The sequence below is a fragment of the Crocuta crocuta genome, unplaced genomic scaffold, assembly GCF_008692635.1.
Source record: "Crocuta crocuta isolate KB4526 unplaced genomic scaffold, BGI_CrCroc_1.0 scaffold93, whole genome shotgun sequence".
Taxonomy (NCBI): domain Eukaryota; kingdom Metazoa; phylum Chordata; class Mammalia; order Carnivora; family Hyaenidae; genus Crocuta; species Crocuta crocuta.
In genome coordinates, this window is record NW_027529641.1 from 5,946,631 (window position 1) to 5,968,174 (window position 21,544).

At 43.7% G+C, this 21,544-nt stretch overlaps 1 protein-coding gene across 1 annotated transcript in view; it reads right to left on the minus strand.

Annotated features, from left to right (window-relative positions):
- ADAMTS17 (ADAM metallopeptidase with thrombospondin type 1 motif 17) overlaps positions 1-21,544 on the minus strand; it is a 335,153-nt gene that overhangs the window by 133,645 nt on the left and 179,964 nt on the right. Inside the window, exons 10-11 of the mRNA XM_077762416.1 lie at positions 6,461-6,562; positions 5,258-5,403 (exon numbers count right to left, since the gene is read on the minus strand). Of these exons, the coding sequence (XP_077618542.1) occupies positions 5,258-5,403; positions 6,461-6,562 (248 nt within the window). The remainder of the gene's footprint in view (positions 1-5,257; positions 5,404-6,460; positions 6,563-21,544) is intronic.

Consider the following 21,544-nt stretch of genomic DNA (forward strand, 5'->3'; position numbering starts at 1 on the left):
GAGATGTACATAGCAGTGAGATTCGGACATCCTTGGGAAATCTCAAGGCAGCGAGCCTGGTGATTTAAGGAGTGAGCCAGGCAGAGGATGTTGTTTTGGTCAGAGATTGGCTCCGGGGCCTCGATCAGCTGTGCTTTGTAACAATCACCACGTCAGGCCTCTCTGCCAAAGCAGGTTAACAACTGTTGCCTGGACTTCGTAAAAAGCTGTCTGCATCCTGCACCTCCGCCGGAAACACCTGGGGCTGCCGCTAAATCACCCACCCAAGACAGGGCACTTCTCTTCCCAGTTCACCTGGGGTGGTTCCCTGAAAGGGGAGGAAGCTTGTAGAAAACTACCTGAGAAAGAGCCTGTTGTTGCGATCCAGAAAGGGAAACAGAGCTACGCTGTCATACTGATAAAGGTTGGACAGGCTACAAGGCATACTAAGTATTATAGATGCAATGACATATTGTTTCTGTCACGTGGGGTAAACAAGGCTGGGCTACATTTTGGAGTTTGTTCTTGAGAGGTCCCTGAGCCTCCCTAGCTGTGGCCTACAACACTATGGGGCTGGGCAGGTGTGCGTGAAGGTGACCCTCATGTGTAGGGGAACCTGAACCCCACTTCTGGCTGTTCACAGCATCTAGGCCTCAGTGAGGCGAGACAGGACAAGAAAGCAGGTGTGGGGCTAGATGGTGATCTACCTTGTTGGCATAATAATTTACAATGACCTTTGTGTTTTGGGGGGAAAACAATATTAAGTGTGTGTTTTGGGGCAGTGGTAAAGCAGAGACTTCTGCATCCAAGTGATGAGATAGGGAATGCATGTCACACTGCTATAAGCATGGAAAGGAGAATGGTGCCCAGACAGGTGTGGCCTTCATGGAGCTCAGAGGCTGGGTGGGAAGGACAGAGTGAAAACAAGTGAGCAAGTACAGAAGGGTAACTACAAATTGTTATAATACCTGTAAAGTAGAAAAAGGTGCTGAGAGAGAGGGTAAAGCAGGCATCCTGTCTTGTGCAAGGTACTCAGGAAGGAGGCCTGAGAAGACATTTAGTTAGAGACCCAAGGAGAGACACAGGCAAGTTAGGGAGCAGGAAAGGAATACTGACAAACATTTGGAGCCTGGAGTGTTCTGAGTACAGAAAGGAGGCGGCAGTGAGTTGAATGGTAGCCCCTTACCCTCCAAGATAATCCTACCCAGAACCTTCAAATGTGACCTTAATTGGGAAAAGGGTCTTGGCTGATACAATTAAGGATCTCTTGGGGCACCTGGGTGGTTCAGTCAGTTGGGCATCTGACTTTGGCTCAGGTCATGATCTCCTGATTCATGAGTTTCAGCCCCACATTGGGCTCTGTGCTGACAGGCTGGAGCCTGGAGCCTGCTTTGGATTCTGTGTCTCCCTCTCAAAATAAATAAACATTAAAAAAAAAGATTTCTTAATCATGAGATCATCCTGAATTAGGGTGGATGCTAAATCCAACTACAGGTGTCCTTAGGAGAGAAGACACAACAAGAAGACCATGTGAAGACAGGCAGAGACCAGAGGCAAGTCTACAAGGGCAAAGAATGCCAAGGGGTGCTGGAAGCCACCAGAAGATGGCAAGAGGCATGGGTGGAATGAATTCTTCAGTTTCAAGAAGGAATCAATCCTGCCAATACGTTGATTTCAGACTTCTGGTTTCTAGAATGGGGAGAGGATAAATTTCTGTTGTTTTAAGACACCAAGTCATGGTCAGTTATCACGGCAGCCTCATGAAACAAATACAGAGGCCATGGTCAAGAGTATGGATTTTATTCTAAGTGTAGCAGGAAATGATTGAAAGGGCTGAAGCAGGAAGAGATATAACTGGGCTTATGCTTAAGTGGATCTCTCTGGCTCTATGTGGAAAAAGAATCTGGGGGACAGGGAGTACATGGGAAGCAGGAAGGCCAGTGCAAAAGGTCTGAAAGAACAATGGAGTCTTGCTCCTGGGTTCTAAACCAGCTGTGTGACCACAGGCAAGTTGCCTAACCTCTCCACCATTCAGTTTCTTCAGGGCTAAAAAGAATACCTCTCCTGGTAGAGCAGCATTACATGATTTACTCCAGGTAAATGCCTAAGAGGGAACGTGGCCCATGGTGTGGGCTTGCTGCATTTGCCATTCTTCTCACAAGAGGCCATGGAGGAGGAAGAGAGGGGACAAGACGACCACTCACAGACTCGGGCTTTGGACTGGGGTACTGTCACAGGGAGTGGTGCTATGAACTGTGGGGGAAGTGGGCGGGGAGGAGAGATCACAGTTGGGAAAGGATCAGGTCCAGGAGAAGACCAAGGGAAGTTGGCGGACGAGACCTGTTAAGACCAAGAGAAGTTGGCGGGGACTTTTAAATCTGTTTTTTGCTTGTCACCATAAGCCTATTCCCTTTCTGGTCATTCTACCATTGCCTGCCCCACGGGATGCTGTTAGATGACAGAGATCAGACATAAAGACTTCCCTCTCAGGGATGTGTCAGCACCCATAACCATCCGATGTGCTGAGACTCACATACCCCTCAGCAGCCTGTTTGTGGTAGCCTGACAAATCCCCCCATTCCTCAATGATAAGACACAGGAAGAGGGTCAACGAGAGGTAAAGTCTATGACCATCTCTCTCTTGAGACCACTGAGTCTGGAGGGATGGGGTGAAGACCCAGCCCGTGAAATCCCACAGCAGGTCAGGCTAGGGAGGCACATTAACTTGGCTTTCTGAACTAGGGGGTCTTTAGGAGTGGGTGGGCAGAAAGCGACTGGGATGGGAACAGTAGGTAAAGCCAAGGCACGGGGGTGCCTTTGCCAATATCATGCCAAGAAAGGAGTCAGGGACCTTAAAAGTTGTACCTAATGCATCTGTTCAGCACTTGATGACATCTTATTCTTGTAAGGGTTGTCCTTACCTGAATACAATCCAATTGTCAACCGTCTCGGGGCACAGAGTCTTTCTGGGCATTTAAGGGTTCTGATATGCCCCTACTATGACATTCCTGGGTGACACCTGGTGTGGAGTGCAGTGCCAAAGGAGACCAATCCTCGGCTAGGGTACAGGAGCTCAAGATGCAAATGGGAAGCATCCATGACAGCTAACCCTTACAAACTGTGCCTTGCTCTTAACAAAGCCTTTCTGTGTAAAGCAGCCTCCTCTGAGTGTGAGTTAGGGGGCAGGGCACACAGTCTCATCCCATCCCCATTCTTCCATTAGTGCTAATATGGAGAGGGGACATATACTAAAGATAGACCACGTACTCTATATGCATGCCTATGTAGGAGTCCAGCTTCAGAGATACAGGTAATAGCCATCAGCTGCTATAGGGAGTGGCCCTGGGACTTGAAGCCTTCTCTGTTTTCACTTTGAAGTCCAGCTCTTCCCTCCATACTGTGCCAGCTTCCTTTAATGGTGGAACTCACGTCCAGAGGGGAGAAGGGGCTTCCTTGAGGTCACATGACCAACAACTAAGCAGGCCCAAATCTCCGCATCTGGATCCCAGATCCAGAGCTCTCCTCTCAGGGCCAGAGGTGGAACTATTTTAACTTCCTCACAGAACCACGACTAAACAGAAACCTCTGTTAATTTCTCACCATTTAGCTAAACAGGCTTTCTAACATCTACACATCTGTGATGGGTACTTTTATGTGTCAACGTGACTAGCCACAGGGTGCGCAGGTGGAAGGTTATTTCTGGGTGTGGCTGTGAGGGTGTTTATGGATGAGGCTGGCATGCGGATCTGTGGACACAGTAATGTAGATGGCCCTCCCTAATGGGCATCATCCAGTCTCTTAAGGCTTGAATAGAACAAAAGGCAGAAGGATGAGGAATTTACACACAAACCCTGCTCCCCCTACCCCCACTAGGATGGCTCCTCTCATCTTCTCTTGCCCTCCCGCTGGAATTTACACCATCAGCTCCTGTGGTTCTCCAGCCTTCAGACCTTGACTGGATGACACCACCAGCTTTCCTGGGCTTCCGACTTGCAAATGGGAGCTCATGGGACCCCCTCAGCCTCCATAATGATATGAACCAAGTTCTCACTGAGAATCATACATATATTCGTTGATTCTGTTTCTCTGGAGGATCCCAGTATATAGCCTCCATGCTTTTAATTAAGAAGTCATTCCTGAAAGATTAAAGACCCACCTATTATTTTTCAGCCACTCTGCTAAATACTGGAAGGAAAAGTTTTAACAAGACACAGTATGTGATGCCAATTCTTATAGCACTACTAGGGGAGAAATAGTGTTCTTGACGTTGACTAAACTGTGAGCATGTTTTCCTTTAATCAGGAAGTTCTTGACCTTGGCTGCCCATTGGGTTCACCTGGAGAGATTTAAAACCTCCAGTCCCTGGGTCCCATCCCTAGAATTTGTGAATTAATTGGTCTGAGCTACAGCCTGGGCTTCAGGATTTTTAAACACAGGAGGGATTTGCTCATTATTCGTCAACACGACTTAATTGTGGATATGAAGCATTTCTGTTCAGTCATAATTTATAACTTGCTCATTTTCAAAGTGAATGTGATGAAGCTGATGGCACACAGGACACGACACAGACCCTTAAGAAATACTAAGAATGGGAAATTTCAGAGAAGAGAAACACCTGTGGGCAAGGAGTTGTTATAATTAAGCACAAAATCTACTCCTGAGTTTTCTGGAGCAAATGTGCCAAGAACAAGAGGGGTCATGGTGTCATCTAGGTCAATAAAAGGAAGCCTATAAGATAAAAAAAAACAAACCAAACCAAACCAAACAAAAAAAAACCCAAAAAACTATTTTCTCTCAAACAGTTCTAAGACAACCCGTGAAAAGTATCCGGATGAAGGATGAACAGGACAGCTGAACTCGCAGGTGCTTTGTGACTCATCAAAAAGCCAGATCAGCTAAGAGCCAGTCTAAAGGTGGGCGTCTCTTTCTGAAGGTCCCCAGGCTTCCCCAGAATGCCCTCTGACTGAGGAAGCCTGCAGGCTAAGGGAGAGTGTCACCCAGCTGTCTCAGGAAAGCTTTCTAGCAAGGTCCACACGAGGACTAAGGAGCCAGAACTCGTGGTGTCCGTGTTCACAGAAAGACCTCTGTCCAAGGGGAGGTGGCCTATGACACACACGCACAACACCCCTGCACCCTGGGGCCCTCGGAGGGACTTTGTCTTCCTCGAGCTCACATTCTCCGCAGGGGACAGCCCCTCCTTTGCCTAAGGCAGGAAGAGCTGAGGCTGGGGAACCCCAATGAAGGCACCCTGGAGAATGCCTGCTCAAAGGGAACTTACGGGGGGTTGTCACATTTCCTCTGCCGGAAGCGGGCTCCCGTCCCACACGTCCGGCTGCACATGCTCCACGTGCCCCAGGGGCTCCAGTCTCCGTCCACGTGCTCCGGGATGGGCGTCTTGCTCACACACTCCCCTGCGCGGCACCACTGAAACACAGCAGGGGGGCCACGGCCCCAGGGGCCCTCAGTGTGCAAGGATTGAACCTGAGCACTCCCCCCAGGAACTTGCGATTCCCACCACGTGACAAAACACCGTGCCGCCCCAAACCATCTTAACCATCTTTTGGAATTCACCAGCGGACCTTAGGGGCTTGTGTGCTGGTTGGCCAGAGCAACCTTCCTTCCTCACCCAACGTGACACCTATGCACCTGCGGCGTTTGCAGTTTGCCCTCAAATTCCACGCGGAGTGTGCTCCGTTGGAGTTTTCTAAGTTCTCAGAAAAAGGATTTGTTCACATGGCTTGTGGAGAGACCTGAGCTCCTGCCGACTTTCCTGAATAGGAGTGCCTCTCTCTGGAAGGCTGTCTCCTGGCTCTGTGGTTTCGAACTTCACAGCTGGGTCTGGTGCTTTGGAGAAGATACTGTAAGTTCCACATGGGGGAACCCTGGTTCCGAGGATAAGGGAAAGCCAAGCCTCTAAACTGGAAATTTCCCAACGTGTGTGGCACATCCGGGGCACGAGAGGTGATTTTTGTGGTTCCCAATCACAGCATCTCATTCATTTCTTGCAGGAAGACTAAGGAGAAATCTGCCGCTGTTAGCCCTGAACACTTCTCTTCTCCAACACAAATCTCTTTGGTTAATGACGATAGGCCTATAGGCTCGCTCTCTCGTAACCTCCAGCTAGAACTGGATAACACGGTTCTCATAGAATTTACTTTATGATAGCCTTTCATTTATGGCAAATGATCCTGTTTTTCTATGTGTGGTTTATTGATGTGAACGTTTTAAGTAAATTCACTTGTATGACAAAAAGAGTTGATTGAACAGAAATAGTAAGTGGTTCTTGTATCTTATCAGCAAAAAAGGAGAGAGGTGATGTGGGTGCCCCTCTTTTCCCAGAGTGGGCTCCATGGGCATTTCTGGGGCAGCCCAGGGGGTGCTTCAGGTACTCCTGAGCACAGTACAGACCACTGCCCTTCAGGAGAGATGCCCAATGCCCAGGAGATGGGGCTGGGGGAGGGCAGTGGGAGGCGGGGGTTACCTTGTCTGCCCCACACTCAGTGCCGTCCAGGGGAGGGTCCAGCTTGGTCTTGCAGGACGTATCTCCTTCCACCAGGCACCACAGTCCAGCGCACATCAGATGCTGCTGACAAGGGAAGGAAGGTAACTGCCTAGAGCACTGCACACAGGTCACTACTGGGGGTGGAAGGTGGGGCCTGATGACAGGTTTGGATTGGGAATTTGAAACATGATGGGAAGGAGGGTCATGAGTCTGGATGTTAACAAATATATATATGTGCATCATTCAACTGGTTCATTTTAACTCAACAAAATTCTGTGCCTTTATTCCCCATGCTTGTCTCATGGGGATTCACTTCAGCAATTCTTGCATTAGCTATTGAGGGTTGAGGATTTGTCCAACGGATGGCGCAGGCTGGGAGCCATTAACAAACACATACCTTCCATTTAATGTAGGAAGGTACGAGGCAGATATCCATGGGTCAGACTGAGTGCATGGGAAAGGAATCTCCCCATCCTCGCCTCATCAAGGAGGGCTTGCCGGAAGAGACAGCTTCGGAGCTGAGGCTGGAGGGGCCATTGTGCAGGCCCAGAATCAAGACCCCCCCATGGGCTAAAGGTTTTCCATTCTCCCTGTGGTCATCTGCTTTCTAGCTCTGCTGCGTTATGCCTAATTTCTTATAGTGTTTCACCTAAAGAATTTCTCAACATGCACAAATATACAATTAAAATAATTCTACTTAAGAATAGGCATTTGAAAACAGACTCCCATTTGTATTAATAGGAAACCTGCATGCAGACAGAGTGCTCAGGATGGGACCATTTATGAAAATAACTGAGGACATGGCCAGTGTCCTCTCTGGCTGCCTCAGTCTCCCCTGCAAGACTCAAGCAGACAGCACACACACCAGCTGCTGTTCCCTAGTCTCTCTGTTGGAGGCCATTCCCTGACCATGGAGCAACCCTCAGTCATGGGGATGGGAGCTGGACATGCCACCTTGTCCAGCTGAAGTGGGTGGGATGGCTCTGAGGCGAGTGCCACCCTTCTCTCTGAGGGTCCCAGTGGGATGGTCCCATTGTCCATGCAGTTGCCTTTGCACTCTCTACCCTCCCCTCTCCCTTCCCTGCCTCCTCACAGAGCTTCCTGGGATCACATCCCAGATAAACTACTTGCACCCAAATGCTTGCCTCGTGGTCTGAAAATTGAGAACAGATGTACTGACGGCTCTTTTAAAGACACAGCACTTCCAGGATGCCAAGCCCAATCACGGAAAAGGCCTGAGCCGCAGCAGGGAGACATCACCCTCCCAGGTGCGGCCAGGGCACCTGTGGGTACATTTTGAGCAGGGTGAGGGTCAAGGGTCCCTGCTCAGGAGAGTCACAGTGGGGCTCACAAAGGGTGTGCTGTGCTTCGTGTAGAGCTCTGCTGTTCCAAGTAATCTCAAACATCTGCATAGAATAGCGTGCACTGTGCTGTCTCAAGTCAAAAAATATTTAGAAGCTGAAGAGACAAAAGGAGAAAAAGGGAAGGAAAACAGGGCTGGAGGGGTTTTGACAAAGAGCTCAGAGCCCACAGCTCTTGCTCGTTTTTCAAATGTGTCTAAGCTGCTCCGTGCCCTTAAAGAAGTTGATGATTCAAGGGGAATAGTGCGCCTGTGGACTCAGAAAAGCCCTTGTGTTCTCATTATTGTTCACCTCTCAGTGAAACGATAAAAAGATGAGAACTCTGAGCACAACCCCAGCTGGTCCCATAAAGAGTACTGCACCTCATTAAATGTTTGATTCCATGCACTTTGACCCCAGGGCTCTTCGAGAGTGTGGTGTCAGTGCATAGACACGTGCTCGTGAGACAAGGCTGACCCAGGAGGTGATTTATGGGGTAGGAGTGCTTAGGATTAGGAGACACACCTGCCCCATCAGGAGGGCGAGGAGGAAGGTGGTGTGAACGGTTTGTTATGAACTTTATAGACCGTGCATTCCCATAAAACTTTTCTAGCCATCAAAGAAAAGGAGCTGAGATCTGGCAAAGACTTCTCAAGTAGAACACAAAAAGTACTAACCATAAAGGCCAAAAGAAATGAATTATGCTCTGTTAAAATGAAGAACTTCTGTGAATCAAGAAACAACAGTAAGAAAGTGAGAGAGGATATTTGCAATAAATGGGAGAGATACTCGTAATGCATGGAACCAACAAAGGGTTTGTATCTAGAATACGTGAAAAAAAACCCAAAATCTCCCACAGACAATTAAGAAAATGACCCAGTAGAAAAATGAGCAAAAAACTTGGACACTTCACAAACAAGGGCATTTAAACTTAAGGTTGGGGGCACCCAACTGGCTCAGTTGGTGGAACATGTGGCTCTTGACCTCGTGCTTGTGAATTTAAGCCCCACATTGGGTATAGAGATTACTTAAAAAAATTAAAACTTAACAAAAAAACATAAGGCTGGCCAATAAACATATGAGTAGGTGTTTAGTTTCATTAGCCACTACCACTTGATATCTCTACACATGCACCAGAATGGGTAGAATGACAGAGACAGAGAATACAAAGTGTTGGTATGGATGTGTTCTTATAAGAACGCTCTAAAACTGATGATGAGCTTCTAACTTGGTTCAACAACTTCGGAAAACTCTTTGACAGGACTTGCTAATGCTGAAGACATGCATGTTCTAACACTCAACAATTCCACTCTGATGTATGCATCAGACAAAAATGGGTATATCCCGTTTTTATGAGGTTTAAAAACAAATAAGAGAAAATTATAGTTTTCTGGGAGTCAGGATAGGGGTTACCTTTCTGTTCAGTTCAAAAACAAAGACAAAGGGGTTGATCGGAAAAGGCAACTTTAGAGCTGCAGCCTCTGACCCCAGCACTGCCGTGTGTGCCCAAGCTAAGCAATCGCCCTTCTGTGATTCCTTGCAAGTACCAGACAAATGGTATGGACTGTATTAATTCTTGTCACTGTGATGCTTTTGAGATAGCTGGCATTCATGTCATGCTTTCCAAATGACAAAGTGCTCTGACATCTGTCATCCTGAGCACAGCTGTGGGAGGCAGGTAGGACAGGGCTTTCTCTATTTTTTTCCCTTTTTCCAAATAACAGGCACATAGACGTCAAGGGCCTGAACTGGGTCAGAAGCACTAGACTGGGAGTTCACTTATCAATGTTCATATCCTGGTTCTTGACCCATGTAGTGGCTCCACAGGTGTGTTCACTTTCTAAAAATGAATCAAGCTCTAAATGTATGATCTGTGCATTTTTATGCATGCATAGTATACTATTTATGGTATAACTCTTTATTGAGAGAGAGAAGGCAAGAGAGAAATGCATGCTCTGGTAAGAGAAGATTCTCTGGACCAACCTATCACAAGGTAGAAGCAGGAAAGTGAGGGCTTCACAAGGAAATTACAAGGATAGACCATGTGTGGGGGGAGCCATTTGTCACAGCAGGAGAAAGGCTGCATGGTGGGTAGTCTTGCAACTGTTGGCTTCTTTAGGTCAGGACGCACACACTCTTCTCATGAGGAGAATTCCTGCTAGCCTGGAAGTAGCCCCGACGCTCTCTAAAATGAACATCCTATCTATAGCTGGTCCAGGAATAACTCAGAGGTGAATAATACACAAAAAGAATCAGCACAGGATCTATAGTAATTTGTACAAGAAAGGAGAAGGTATAGGAGGGAGAAAGCATGTGAAGAATATTCACTCACTGGATAATATGATTCTAAAACGGCTAAAAATAATGTGCAAGCACATGTGCATTATTATTTTTTTTTTTAAAAAAACACAGTAACTGCATTTTTGGGGCTTTGTTTCTTGTTTTTTAAGTTTATTTACTTATTTTAAAAGACAGAGTGAGTGAGCAGGGGAGGGGCAGAGGGAGAGGAAGAGAGAATCCTAAGTAGGCTCTGTCTGTACTGTCAGCACAGAGTCTGATGTAGGCCTTGAACCCATGAACTGTGAGATCATGACCTGAGCCAAAAACCAGAGTCCAACACTCAACTGACTGAGCCATCCAGGCACCCCTGTTTTTAAATTTTTTTTCACTTGCAAAAGGCAAATATGTAAGAACTCAGGGAAAAGATGGTTAGGTCAAATGAGATAAAATATCAACCATCAGAGCTGGGCAAAGAAACATAAGAAAAAATGAAATCAGATGACCAATGAAGACAACACTGAAAGCAACATAATGAAGACAGATACCAGTGAACATACCAGGAGGGTACATGGAGTTGATGACTGAGAAAAAGTGAAATGTAATAAACTAGAAATGAATGAACAATTTAAACAGATTAGGCAGAAATGATAGATATGGAAGACAAATAAAGGAGATGTGACATAAACATAAGTGGATTCAGGTAGGATGAGCTTTCTCTATTTTTTTCCAATGAGGGGGCAGATGTTAATGGAGGTCAAGGACCCCAAATTGTGCAGAAGCTCAGAACTCTTAAAGAAGAGAACCGAAGTAATGTAATAGAAAAAGTATTTGAATATAAATTCAAGGGATGCCTGGGTGGCTCAGTTGGTGAAGAGTCCAACTCCGGCTCAGGTCATGATCTCGCAGTTTGTGAGTTCAAGCCCCATGTAGGGCTCTGTGTTAACAGTGCAGAGCCTGCTTGGGATTCTCTGTCTCCCTCTCTCTCTGCCCTTCCCTTATCATTCTCTGTCTCTTTCAACAAATAAATAAACATTAAAACAAATATATATAAGTTTGAGACCCTATCCTGAATGAAAGATCTCAGAATGAAGATTTCAGATTGAAAAGCAAAGCCTTGTTCCAAGAAAGATGGCAAAGAATCATGAACACGGAGACATGTCCTGATAAAAGTTACTGGATTTCAGAGATAAAGCAAAAAATATTTTAAGCAGCTAGGCAAAAAGATCAAGTCACCAATAATGGGAAAACGTATGAGGCTACATGCAGATTTCTCCACGGTAGCCCCCAATGCCAGAAGGCAATGGAGCAATGCTCAGAAAGACAGAAGGAAAGAAAACATAACCCAAGCAATTTCTAGCAACTGAAGTGTTGCTCAAATATTTAGGTAATGGAAAATTATTTTTGAACACATAAAGAGCTGAATCCTTGTTTTGGAGAAAATACTAGAGGATGACCTTCAGCGAGCAGAGAAATGAATGGAAAGCCCAAGACTAGAAGTGAACACAGATCAAAGACATTGACTGAAATGAGGGGACTGAAGTTAGAGAACAGAATGCATAGGCTATAAACTCAGATGAGGCAGAAATAATATAGATATAAGAACTGGCTAGAAAAGAAGGTGTGGTGGGGAAAGGCAGACTATCCATATAAATCAATTTTTTTTTTATCATTTCTAGCTGGGGGAGTAACAAAACATAACAGATAAATATACTAACTGAGATATAAGAGCTTTTAAAGGTAAAATGTTAACCATTAAGAAAAAAATTAAATTGGGGGGTAGAGGGAATGGAAAGAAGGGGTTTGAAGGTAGAAATTCATCTATTTTATCATGTTCAAGGAATAAGGATACAGTAAAATAAATAGAAGTTGGCATAAGGCACCTTTTGCTTCCAGCAAATGTCAGAATTAGTAGTCTGTGGGGGTCAGGGCTGCTCATCCATTACAAAAGCAGTTAGGTATTATAATAAAATATCCTTATCCTTGCTGAGCCCACTGGAAGTAAAGGAACTATTCAAGAAAGCAAATACAAAATACATACATAGCTATATCTATACATACATACAACATAGTCCAATCTGGGGGGAAGCACATAGAAGGGGTATATTCCCCTGAGGGCCAGCAACGATCTTGACACTACAGTTGGGAGATTACATTTGGAATCTGGAAGGATGTTTACCATTCTAGAAGGATTGATGGCATCCCCAGCTTTGGTTGAGACAAATATAAATTCTCTCTGAAGGAAAGCAAATCACCATTCAGCCTCTCAGAATTCCATGATGATATTCCAAAAAAAATAAATTCACAATGAAACACGGAAACATGGATGACAGCTGGCAGAAGAAACAAACACAAGATTTAAACTCCAGAAGTGTTTAGATAATAGAATGATCAGATACAGAATATAGAATATCTATAAAATGTTTAAAGACCTAGAAAATGAGATCATGTACACAAGCTGGCAGCAAGATACTACTGAGTATGACCAGGCTAATCTGAAAAAGAAAATAGAAAGAACTTTTAAAAAATTAAATGTATAATTGTTAAAGAAAAGCAGTAGATTCTGACATCATGGAAAGACAGAATGAATGACTGGAAAATAGATTTGAAGAAATTATACAGAATGCAACATGGAGAGAAAAGGAATAGGGAAATACTTAAAAAAATGGGTTAAGAGATAAGAAAGAGAAAAATACTGATGCGTGTGTCTGATCATAGTCTTAGAAGGAGAGAATAGAAAGAATGGGAGAGAGTCACTATTTGAGAAGAAAACAGCTAACATTGAACATGTACCATATAGAATAATGAGTTCCCCTATGTAGTGGGGGCAGTCTTCTATTACAGCCTAACAACCCCTGTCTCCTGTTACATCAAATGTAACACCCTCCTTTTGTACATTTGATGAAACTATCGGCTTGCTTTGCATCCATATAATGCAGCAAATATCATAGGATGTTATTCTAAGCAACTCTTGGGCCAATGGGAAAGTCATTATGAAAGTTGTGAATGATGAAGAAAATAATGAAGGTCAAAGTGTTAGATATCATGACATATGAAGGAACAGTCTCAAATACTCATAGTCAAGGAGGAAAGTAAACTGTGTCCGTTTAAAAAAGTTTGAAAGGGGAACAATATAAATCTATAAGAAAACAGAATTAATGATGAGAAAAGAGAAATTTATTATTTAGTAAGAAAAACTATAGGCAAATAGGAGTTGGCTCTTTGGGGGAAAAATAAATAGTATAAGCCACTAGCTAATCTATTTAAGAAAAAGAGGAGAAAGCAGGAATAACAGAAAGAAAAAAAGAAAGAAAAGAAAAGAAAGGGGGAAGGGGGGGAGGGAAGGGAAGGGAAGGGAAAGGAAGGGAAGGAAAGGAAAAGAAAGGAGGAAAGAAAGAAGAAAAGAAAATGTAAAGGAAATTAAAAAATAATCAGTGATCACTGAGCTCAATTTTATGCATATAAACTTGAGATGATTTCCTAACAGTATATAAATAGATATATTGTTCAGAATAGACTAAAAATGTATATAGACTAGTTAATAAAGAAGGCCTAGGGAAGCTTGCCAATGAGCTACCCTTTCTGAAAACTCTGGCCCAAATGTTTCTTAGCAGTATTTTTCATAGGGGGATTATATTTAATCTTTAAGAAACAGGTAACACCAATGCATTCAAACCGTTTAACGGCATACAAAAGGAGGGGAAGTTTTCCTTATTCTTTATATTAATCAATATGACATTGAAACCAAACTGAACAAGGGCAGGAAAAGAGAAAATGTTCATACCAAACTCATTTATGAACACTGTTGTGAAAATCCTAAATAAAAGTGAAGCACACACCATGACCAAGAAAGGTATACTCTGAGGATCTGAAGATGGTTCAATATTAGAAAATCTGCTAATAAAATTTGCCACATTAATATATCAAAGACAGAACTCATCCGTTCCTCTCCATGGATGCAGAGAAGACATTTGATGAAATTAAAGTTCTTAACAATATAAACAAATGGATACTTTTTTCACTTGATAAATACCTATCTCATGGGGAAACATCAGAAGCATTCTCATTAAAGTAGAGAAAAAGAAAAGAATGTATATTATCACACTGTTTTTGTTTTAGATGACAGAGAGAACTAATTAGGAGCTAATATAGAATTATATAAGTAAAAACCCAAATGATTCAACTAAAGAACCATTATAATCTCTAGAAGAATTCAGTCAGATGACTGGGTGTAAAATGAAAATACAGTAACCATATTTCTTTATAAATATCAAATACAGGTAATTTTAAAGATATAACGGATTCCCATTAAAATAGGAAAAAATATTCTATAGAAATAAATGTATTAGGAAACTTGTAAGATATACATAAAATTTTTTTTTAAGTTTCCCCGAGTGAGGGAAGGAAGATGTCTTAAATGGATGTAAAGAAACACTATGTAGGAAGACTCAAAAATATAAAGGCATTATTTTCCCCTAAGTTAGTCTCTAAAGTATTTAATTGAATTTAAAATACCAACATAATTTGGAAATAAACAAGCAGATTCTAAAGACCATATGAAAAAACAAATAGCCTGGAAACAAGAAATAATAGCCTGGAAAACTGTGAAAAAGCATATGGCTAGTGTGTCAAAATATAAAACTACAGTCACATAAATATTAAGAGGCACATGATTATATCAGTGGAACAGACTGGAAAATCCAGAAATACATTTTTAAATGACATTTCAAATTTATGGGGAGAAAGGAATTAATCAATAAATGGTAGGGAGCCACCTGAGGGGCCATCCGGAAGCAAACTGAGATTGGATCCCTACCTCACACCTTGCACTAAAATAAATGCTGTATTAAGGAGTATTTATTTAAACATAAAAATGAAATCATAAAAGTACTAGAAATACCACACAAATTCACAAATTAAGTTTATTTACAAGTTAGGATGGGAAAGACCTTTCTAACTGTGACATAAAACCAAGAAGACTGAAGATATCGATATATTTGACTTTACACACACACACACACACACACACTTCTGGTTGATAAAAAATTATTTTTAAAAAGGTAAAAAACAAACATCAAAAACATCTGTAACTGATATTTCAGCTAAATGGCAATTTCCTTAATCTATAAAATTTCCAACAAATCACTAAAAATCAATAATCTAAAAGATTTAAAAAGATAGTCCACAGAAAAGAGAACTGGCTTTCTAATATATGGAAAAAATCCTCAAAGTCATCAATAAGAGAAGCGTCATTTAACCTGCAACAGACTCATTCCCTAAGTGCTCAGACTGGCAAAGACCAGAGAGGCTAGGCAAAGATATGGGGAAAAAAGGCACTTCCATACGTTGTTTATGAGGGTGTAAATAGAGAAGCCTCTTTGGAGATTAATCTGATGATATCTATCAAGGACTGAGTCATGTACATAATTTCATCTAGAGTTCAAAGACAGGCAAAATTAATCTGCGGGGTCAGAAGGAAAGACAGTGAGGGGTGCCTGGGTGACTCAGTCAGGTAAGTGTTCAACTTCAGCTCAGGTCATGAACTCAGTTTGTGCGTTCGAGCCCCACATCCAGCTCTGTGCTGACAGCTCAGAGCCTGGAGCCTCCTCCAGATTCTGTGTCTCCCTCTCTCTCTGCCTCTCCCCCACTAGCACTCTATCTCTCTCTGGCTCTCACAAATGAATAAAAACATTAAAAATATTAAAAAAATAAAAAGATAGTGATTATTGCTGGAGGTTACAGAGTAGAAGGGAGCTTTAGGGAAGCTTCTGGAATTGAAGAAATGTTGTATTTTTTAAAAATACTTATTTTGAGAGAGAGAGCATATATGTGAGCATGAGTTAGGGAGGTGCAGAGAGAGAGAGGGAAAGAGAGAATCTCAAGCAAGCTCCACCTGTCAGTACAGAGCCCGATGCGGGGCTCAGTACCACAAACCATGAGATCATGATCTGTGCTAAAATCAAGAGTCAGATGCTTAACCAACTGACCCACCCAGATGCCCCAGAAATGCTATATTTCTTGATGTGCAGGTTATACTAGTGTGTTCAGGTTATTTAAAAAAATGAATATAACTGTACACTTAGAATTTGAACTTTTGTGTGTTTCATGTTGTATTTTACATACAGGTAAATAAAACTCCAAAATTTACATACAAGCAAAAATGGCCTTTTATCCACTTCTAGGCATTTATCTCCTAGATTGATGGTTCTCAATTAGGGGTGATTTTGGCCCCCTGCAAGATATTGACAATGTGTGAAGACATTTTTTCGTTGTCACAACTAGGGGATGCCCCTGACTTATAGTGGGTAGAGGCTAATGATGTTGCTAAATATCCTATAGGGCATAAGCCCCACAGCAAAGAATGATCTGGCCCAAGATGTCAAGAGTGCTGAGGTCAGGAAACTGTACAAATAAACTCATTAGTAATGACAAACAAACAAACAAACCCAGAAGTTACAGTGGAGAATCCTCCAAGACACCTTAGCCAGGTGACCAAGGTTAACATCACCAGTACGGCAATCCCCCTTTATCCACAGGGGATATGTTCCAAGATCCCCAGTGGATGCCTGAAGCCATAGGTAATACCGAACCCTACTGACTCCTACATATACTGTTATTTCCTATATGTACATCCCTATGACAATGCTTAATTTATAAATTAACACAGTAAGAGAGAATAGCAAAACAGAATAATTATAGCCATATACTATATATACTATATAAACCATATACATATGTATATGGTATATATACATACTATATATATATATATACACACACCATATACATATGTATACTGTAATAAATGTTATGTGAACGTGGTCTCTCTCACTCTCTCAAAATATCTTCTTGTACTCACCCTTCTTCTTCATGTGATGGATGTGAGATGATAAAATGCCATGTGATGAGGTAAAGGGACATCGTCACTTCATGACATAGGCATTGCGACATAACGATAGGGTACGATGCCCTCTGACCACGTGTCAGAAGGATGATCACCTGCTTCAGACAGCAGGTGACTGGGGTTGCTGGAACTTTGGAAAGCCAAACTGCAGATAAGGGGGCACCACTGCAATAAGATGTATGGTGGGTTCCTTCCCAATGAGGCATCACCTCAATATAATGATGAGGAAACATCAGATAAACCCAAATTGCAAACGTAATTGACTAGTCCTGTTGAAGTGATGAGGTCATGAAAGACAAAGACCGAAGAACTACCACTGACTGGAGGAGACCAAGGAGACAGGACAACTAAATGCAAAACAGGATCCCGGTACAGAAAGAAGGACATTGGTGGGAAAATCAGTGAAATCTGCATGTACTTTAGTGAATAACGTCATATTGGGATAAACAGCCTGGTTTTGATAATGGTTCTATGATTCTGTAAGATGCTGACACAGAAGGAAGCTGGGAGAAAGGTATATACTTTCTGTACTAGTTTTGTAACTCTTCTTTAAGTCTAAAGCTACCTCACAATAAAAAGTTAAAAATTAACACAATCTATAGTAAAGAAATAAGGAGGAGGAGGTAACTCTATTTACACTGAGACAGAACAACTCTAGCACAGTTAAGAGGAAAAAAAGGTACACAACAGTATGGTAAGATGCTAATATTTGTATGAAAAAGGGAAAAGCATATATGCAAACATACAGATTTTGAATTTCACAGATTGTGCATAGATTCCTTATTCAGAAAACAAACTAATTCCCAAGTCACACTCATAACCAAGTGTCTGTGGTAGAGATGGTCTTTGCTATAATGATTTAGTGCCCACAATGCCTATTTACAAAGCATTGATGAGATAAATTCAAAGACTGGCAATGTGGCTTTTCCAGAGTCAATGCTTTCTTTTCATCTTCAATGTCACTGCCTCATTCAAGTCCTCGTTCTCTCTCATCTGGACAAGTGCAGTCATTTCCTTCATGCCTTCTTGACTGCAGTCTTCCTCAGGCTCAATATGTCTTCAAAGTCTTTTTGAAAACATAGATCTCAGCTGAACCCATCCACCACTCTCTTTGGGACTCACTTAAAACCTGTACGACATAGCTCCACTCTTTGCCTAGTTCTTGCCCCTCTCCTGTGCCTGCTGCCTCCACGCACCCCTGTACTAACTGCATCTGACCACCCACATCCCACAGCTCCTCTCTGCTCCTGCCCAGGCTGCTGCTTCTGCTGTGAGAGCCCTCCGGGCCCCTTGCCCAGGCTCGCCTCCTTGCAGGCTGCACCAGGCCATGCTGGAGAAGCAGACAGCAAGCATCACCCGCTGCCTGCCCTCATGCAGTTCAGTCCAGGGAAGGAACCAGAAGTGAAGTAAATAATAACGAGAGCCATGAAATCATCCTCTGTATTCTTCAAGGCCAAATCCAGGAGCCCCATCTTTCTGAAGTCTTCCCTCCTTTCCACTATCCCAAACAGGAAGAACCTATCAGGGTTCAATGCACATTCCACCCTAAACTGCCGAGTGGCCGTGCCATGTGTCTCACCTCCCACCCCGGTATCTCCCCTCCCTCATAAACTCCTGGGGAGGCAATGGCTGTGTTTCAGTGCCTTCTCATTGCGTTAGCTGGCACATGTCTGGAAGCACAATGAACATATTCCCAAAAAGCCTTGCTGAATGAGCAAATGAATGAATGAACACATACATTCACTAGTGAGGCAATGTACAGATTTGATAGCGTGAGGGAAAAGCTGACATATTTTAAGCATTTGCTGAGCTCAAGCATTAAGCTAAGTACTTCATTACTATTCACACCAACCTTGGGACACAGAAACTATCACAAGTCACACTTTGCAGTGACCTGCCCCAGCTGCAAAGCTGGGATCTTTCCTGGCCCTACAACACACACTCATATCCACTGGTTATAATACTGTTCCTTGATGGCTCCTAATTTCCTCTTTTGCTTCCTCCCCCTACAACCTCACATCCGCTGCATCAGCTAGGCAGGAATGCCCATCATCATCTCGTGTTTGCAGTGGAATGGAATGCTCTGGGCCCTCCGCCCACAACGTTCCGTTTGCAAGCATCACCGGGCAACATAATCTTGGCTCAAATGAAATGTACAGCCAGTGAAGCCACATCAGGGGCGGGGACACACAGGCTTCCCCCACTGCCCCAGGATGAGAAACCAGAACACTCTGCTCAAGACCAACCCCTGGATAAGAGGGATAAAGGAGCATCGTGTTTGTAATATACAGGATTTTATCCTGTCCTGGATTTTTAACTTTTTGATCAATTGGGAAGGAATAAAGTTTTATAGAAAAAAAAAAGAGGAAATAAAATCAGATGGGAAAGTAAAACAGAACAAAACTCTCTCCACATCAAACCAAACCAAAGAGCAGTGGAAAGCCACTGTCCAGGGCAAAGAACAAGGAAAATGAAACAGCTGTCTGGTTCTAGCATCTGTTACCTCCCTGGCTACATTTTGCAGTGGAATTACTCAAGCGTCTGCAGGACAAATAAGCCAATGCCAAGCTTCCTTCTCCTGGAAGGAAAACACAGGCAAGGTCTGAGTCCCTCGCAAGACAGCACTGTTTCTGCACTCAAGGCTTTGCCATTTTTCTTCAACTGGCAGTGGTCCGTTTTAAGTGCTGGGAAGGGTGTTTTGATCCTTGTCCTCACTGGGCACCCACTGAGTGTTTGGAGAACAGCTCTGTCTCAAAGCAATGCTGAAGGCAACGGTTATGTAAAAACCCTCAGAAATGTGTTGCTGATAACACAAGCCAAAATGGAGATAAAATAAGAGCTGGATGAAAAAAAGTTACTAATCCAAATTTTCCACAAGTACTACTGCAGTTTGAAGTCTTCCCCCAGGCTGGCATGCCAGCCCCACTTCTGGAAGGCTCCCCGAGTCCAGAGATTGGTCACTCCTTCTATGTCCTATAGGCTGCAGAGACGGTCACCTGGCTGGGGCCACCTTGTGTGTAGGGTGGGGGTGGGGGAGGTGCTGCCGGGTGAAGGCTGGGTCAGGGCACCCGGTCACTCTACTGGCAAGGGGTGGGGATGGGGGATGGCAAGAAATGGCAGATAACACACAACTTGCAAAGTCTGGAGCGCTCTCTGAGGAGGCAGTCTACTGTAAACTTCCAAACACTTCTGGAAAATTGGGGCCATGTGCTGCCAAAGCCCAACAGTTTTGAGAGAGGCTGCAGATGCTGGGCAGGAGGCTGAGACTGAGGCAGGCAGGACAGCTTTCAACCTGGCACCCGACCCAATGTCCTACTGCGCGGCGCTGTCTGTCTGAGAGCAGCAGGGCGAGGCTCTAGTTCCGGGCAGCTGCCCACTCTGGCCAGGTAGGCAGCATTAAAGGGGTAGGTTTCATTGAGATCAGCAATTCCCAAGCCCAGCTGGGTGTGAGATCCATTGGGAAAGTGGGTCTCCAGCCATCAAGATACCTGTGAGAATCTCTGTGGGATCTGGGAAAGTCTGCAAAGAGCTCTTCCATCCTGGGCCTGGGGGTGTGCCAAGAGAGAGATACTGGATGCTGGAGAGCAAACCCTGGGCTCCCAGGGTAGCAGGAGGAATGTGTAACTTGCTAAAGAGGCAGAGGCAGGACATGACCCTGGGTGCCTGATTTGGGAGGCTACCTTCTTAACCACTGTGCGTTATGAACAGCACCTCCACACGGTACTGAAAGGCTGAGAGAACTAAATGGGAAGAGCGAAGGAGCAAAGAATAAGTAGAAAAGAACGTATAATACCATCAAAAGTCTATGACCATTCCAGACACTCTTGCCTTCCTAAAACCATTGGCCTATGGCTTCTGTGCTCAGTACCTAAAAATATAGCTAGACATGCACATCTTAGTCCAGCACAAATGCCATGACATGTAGGCACACCCTTGCTCAAGTCAGTTGTAGGGCTGGTGTTCACCACTTCCCAGAACTACCTTCCTTTCCAAGTGGGGCAGTCAGGCATGGGCTCCAGGGCAACGATGATAGAATGTGTCGCCAAGAAGCTTGTAGGGTAAAGGCTGAGTGGTCATTACGTAGCATCTTTCAACTCAGAATCTCCAGGAACCAGGGTGATGAGAGGGTACAGATAAATATCTTTCATGCTGGAAAGAGGTGAGGGCTTTATGAGGCTGTGATCACTGTCAGAACATTGCCCTCGCTCCCCACTTCTTGCTTCTGTTTCTGGGCACAATGTCCTACTCTTTGTTTCGGCTGATGATACCTACCTTTGCCTTTCTCACCCTCTGCTGCACCCACCAGGATATCCGAGCCTCAATAGCTTTAAAGTCTTGTTAAATATTGACTTTGCTGACAGAGACAGGAGGAACTTATAATCATAAAAAAGATGGATTGCGCTAATTGCATAAAGTTCATTTCCCCTTTGTCATAAATATTTACCATCCAATGTTTATAGGTTTTATGTTTGGACTTTCTTGAAATGCTTTATTGAATTAAAAACATCACATTACCATTGGCTAAAAGAGGAGACAGCTATA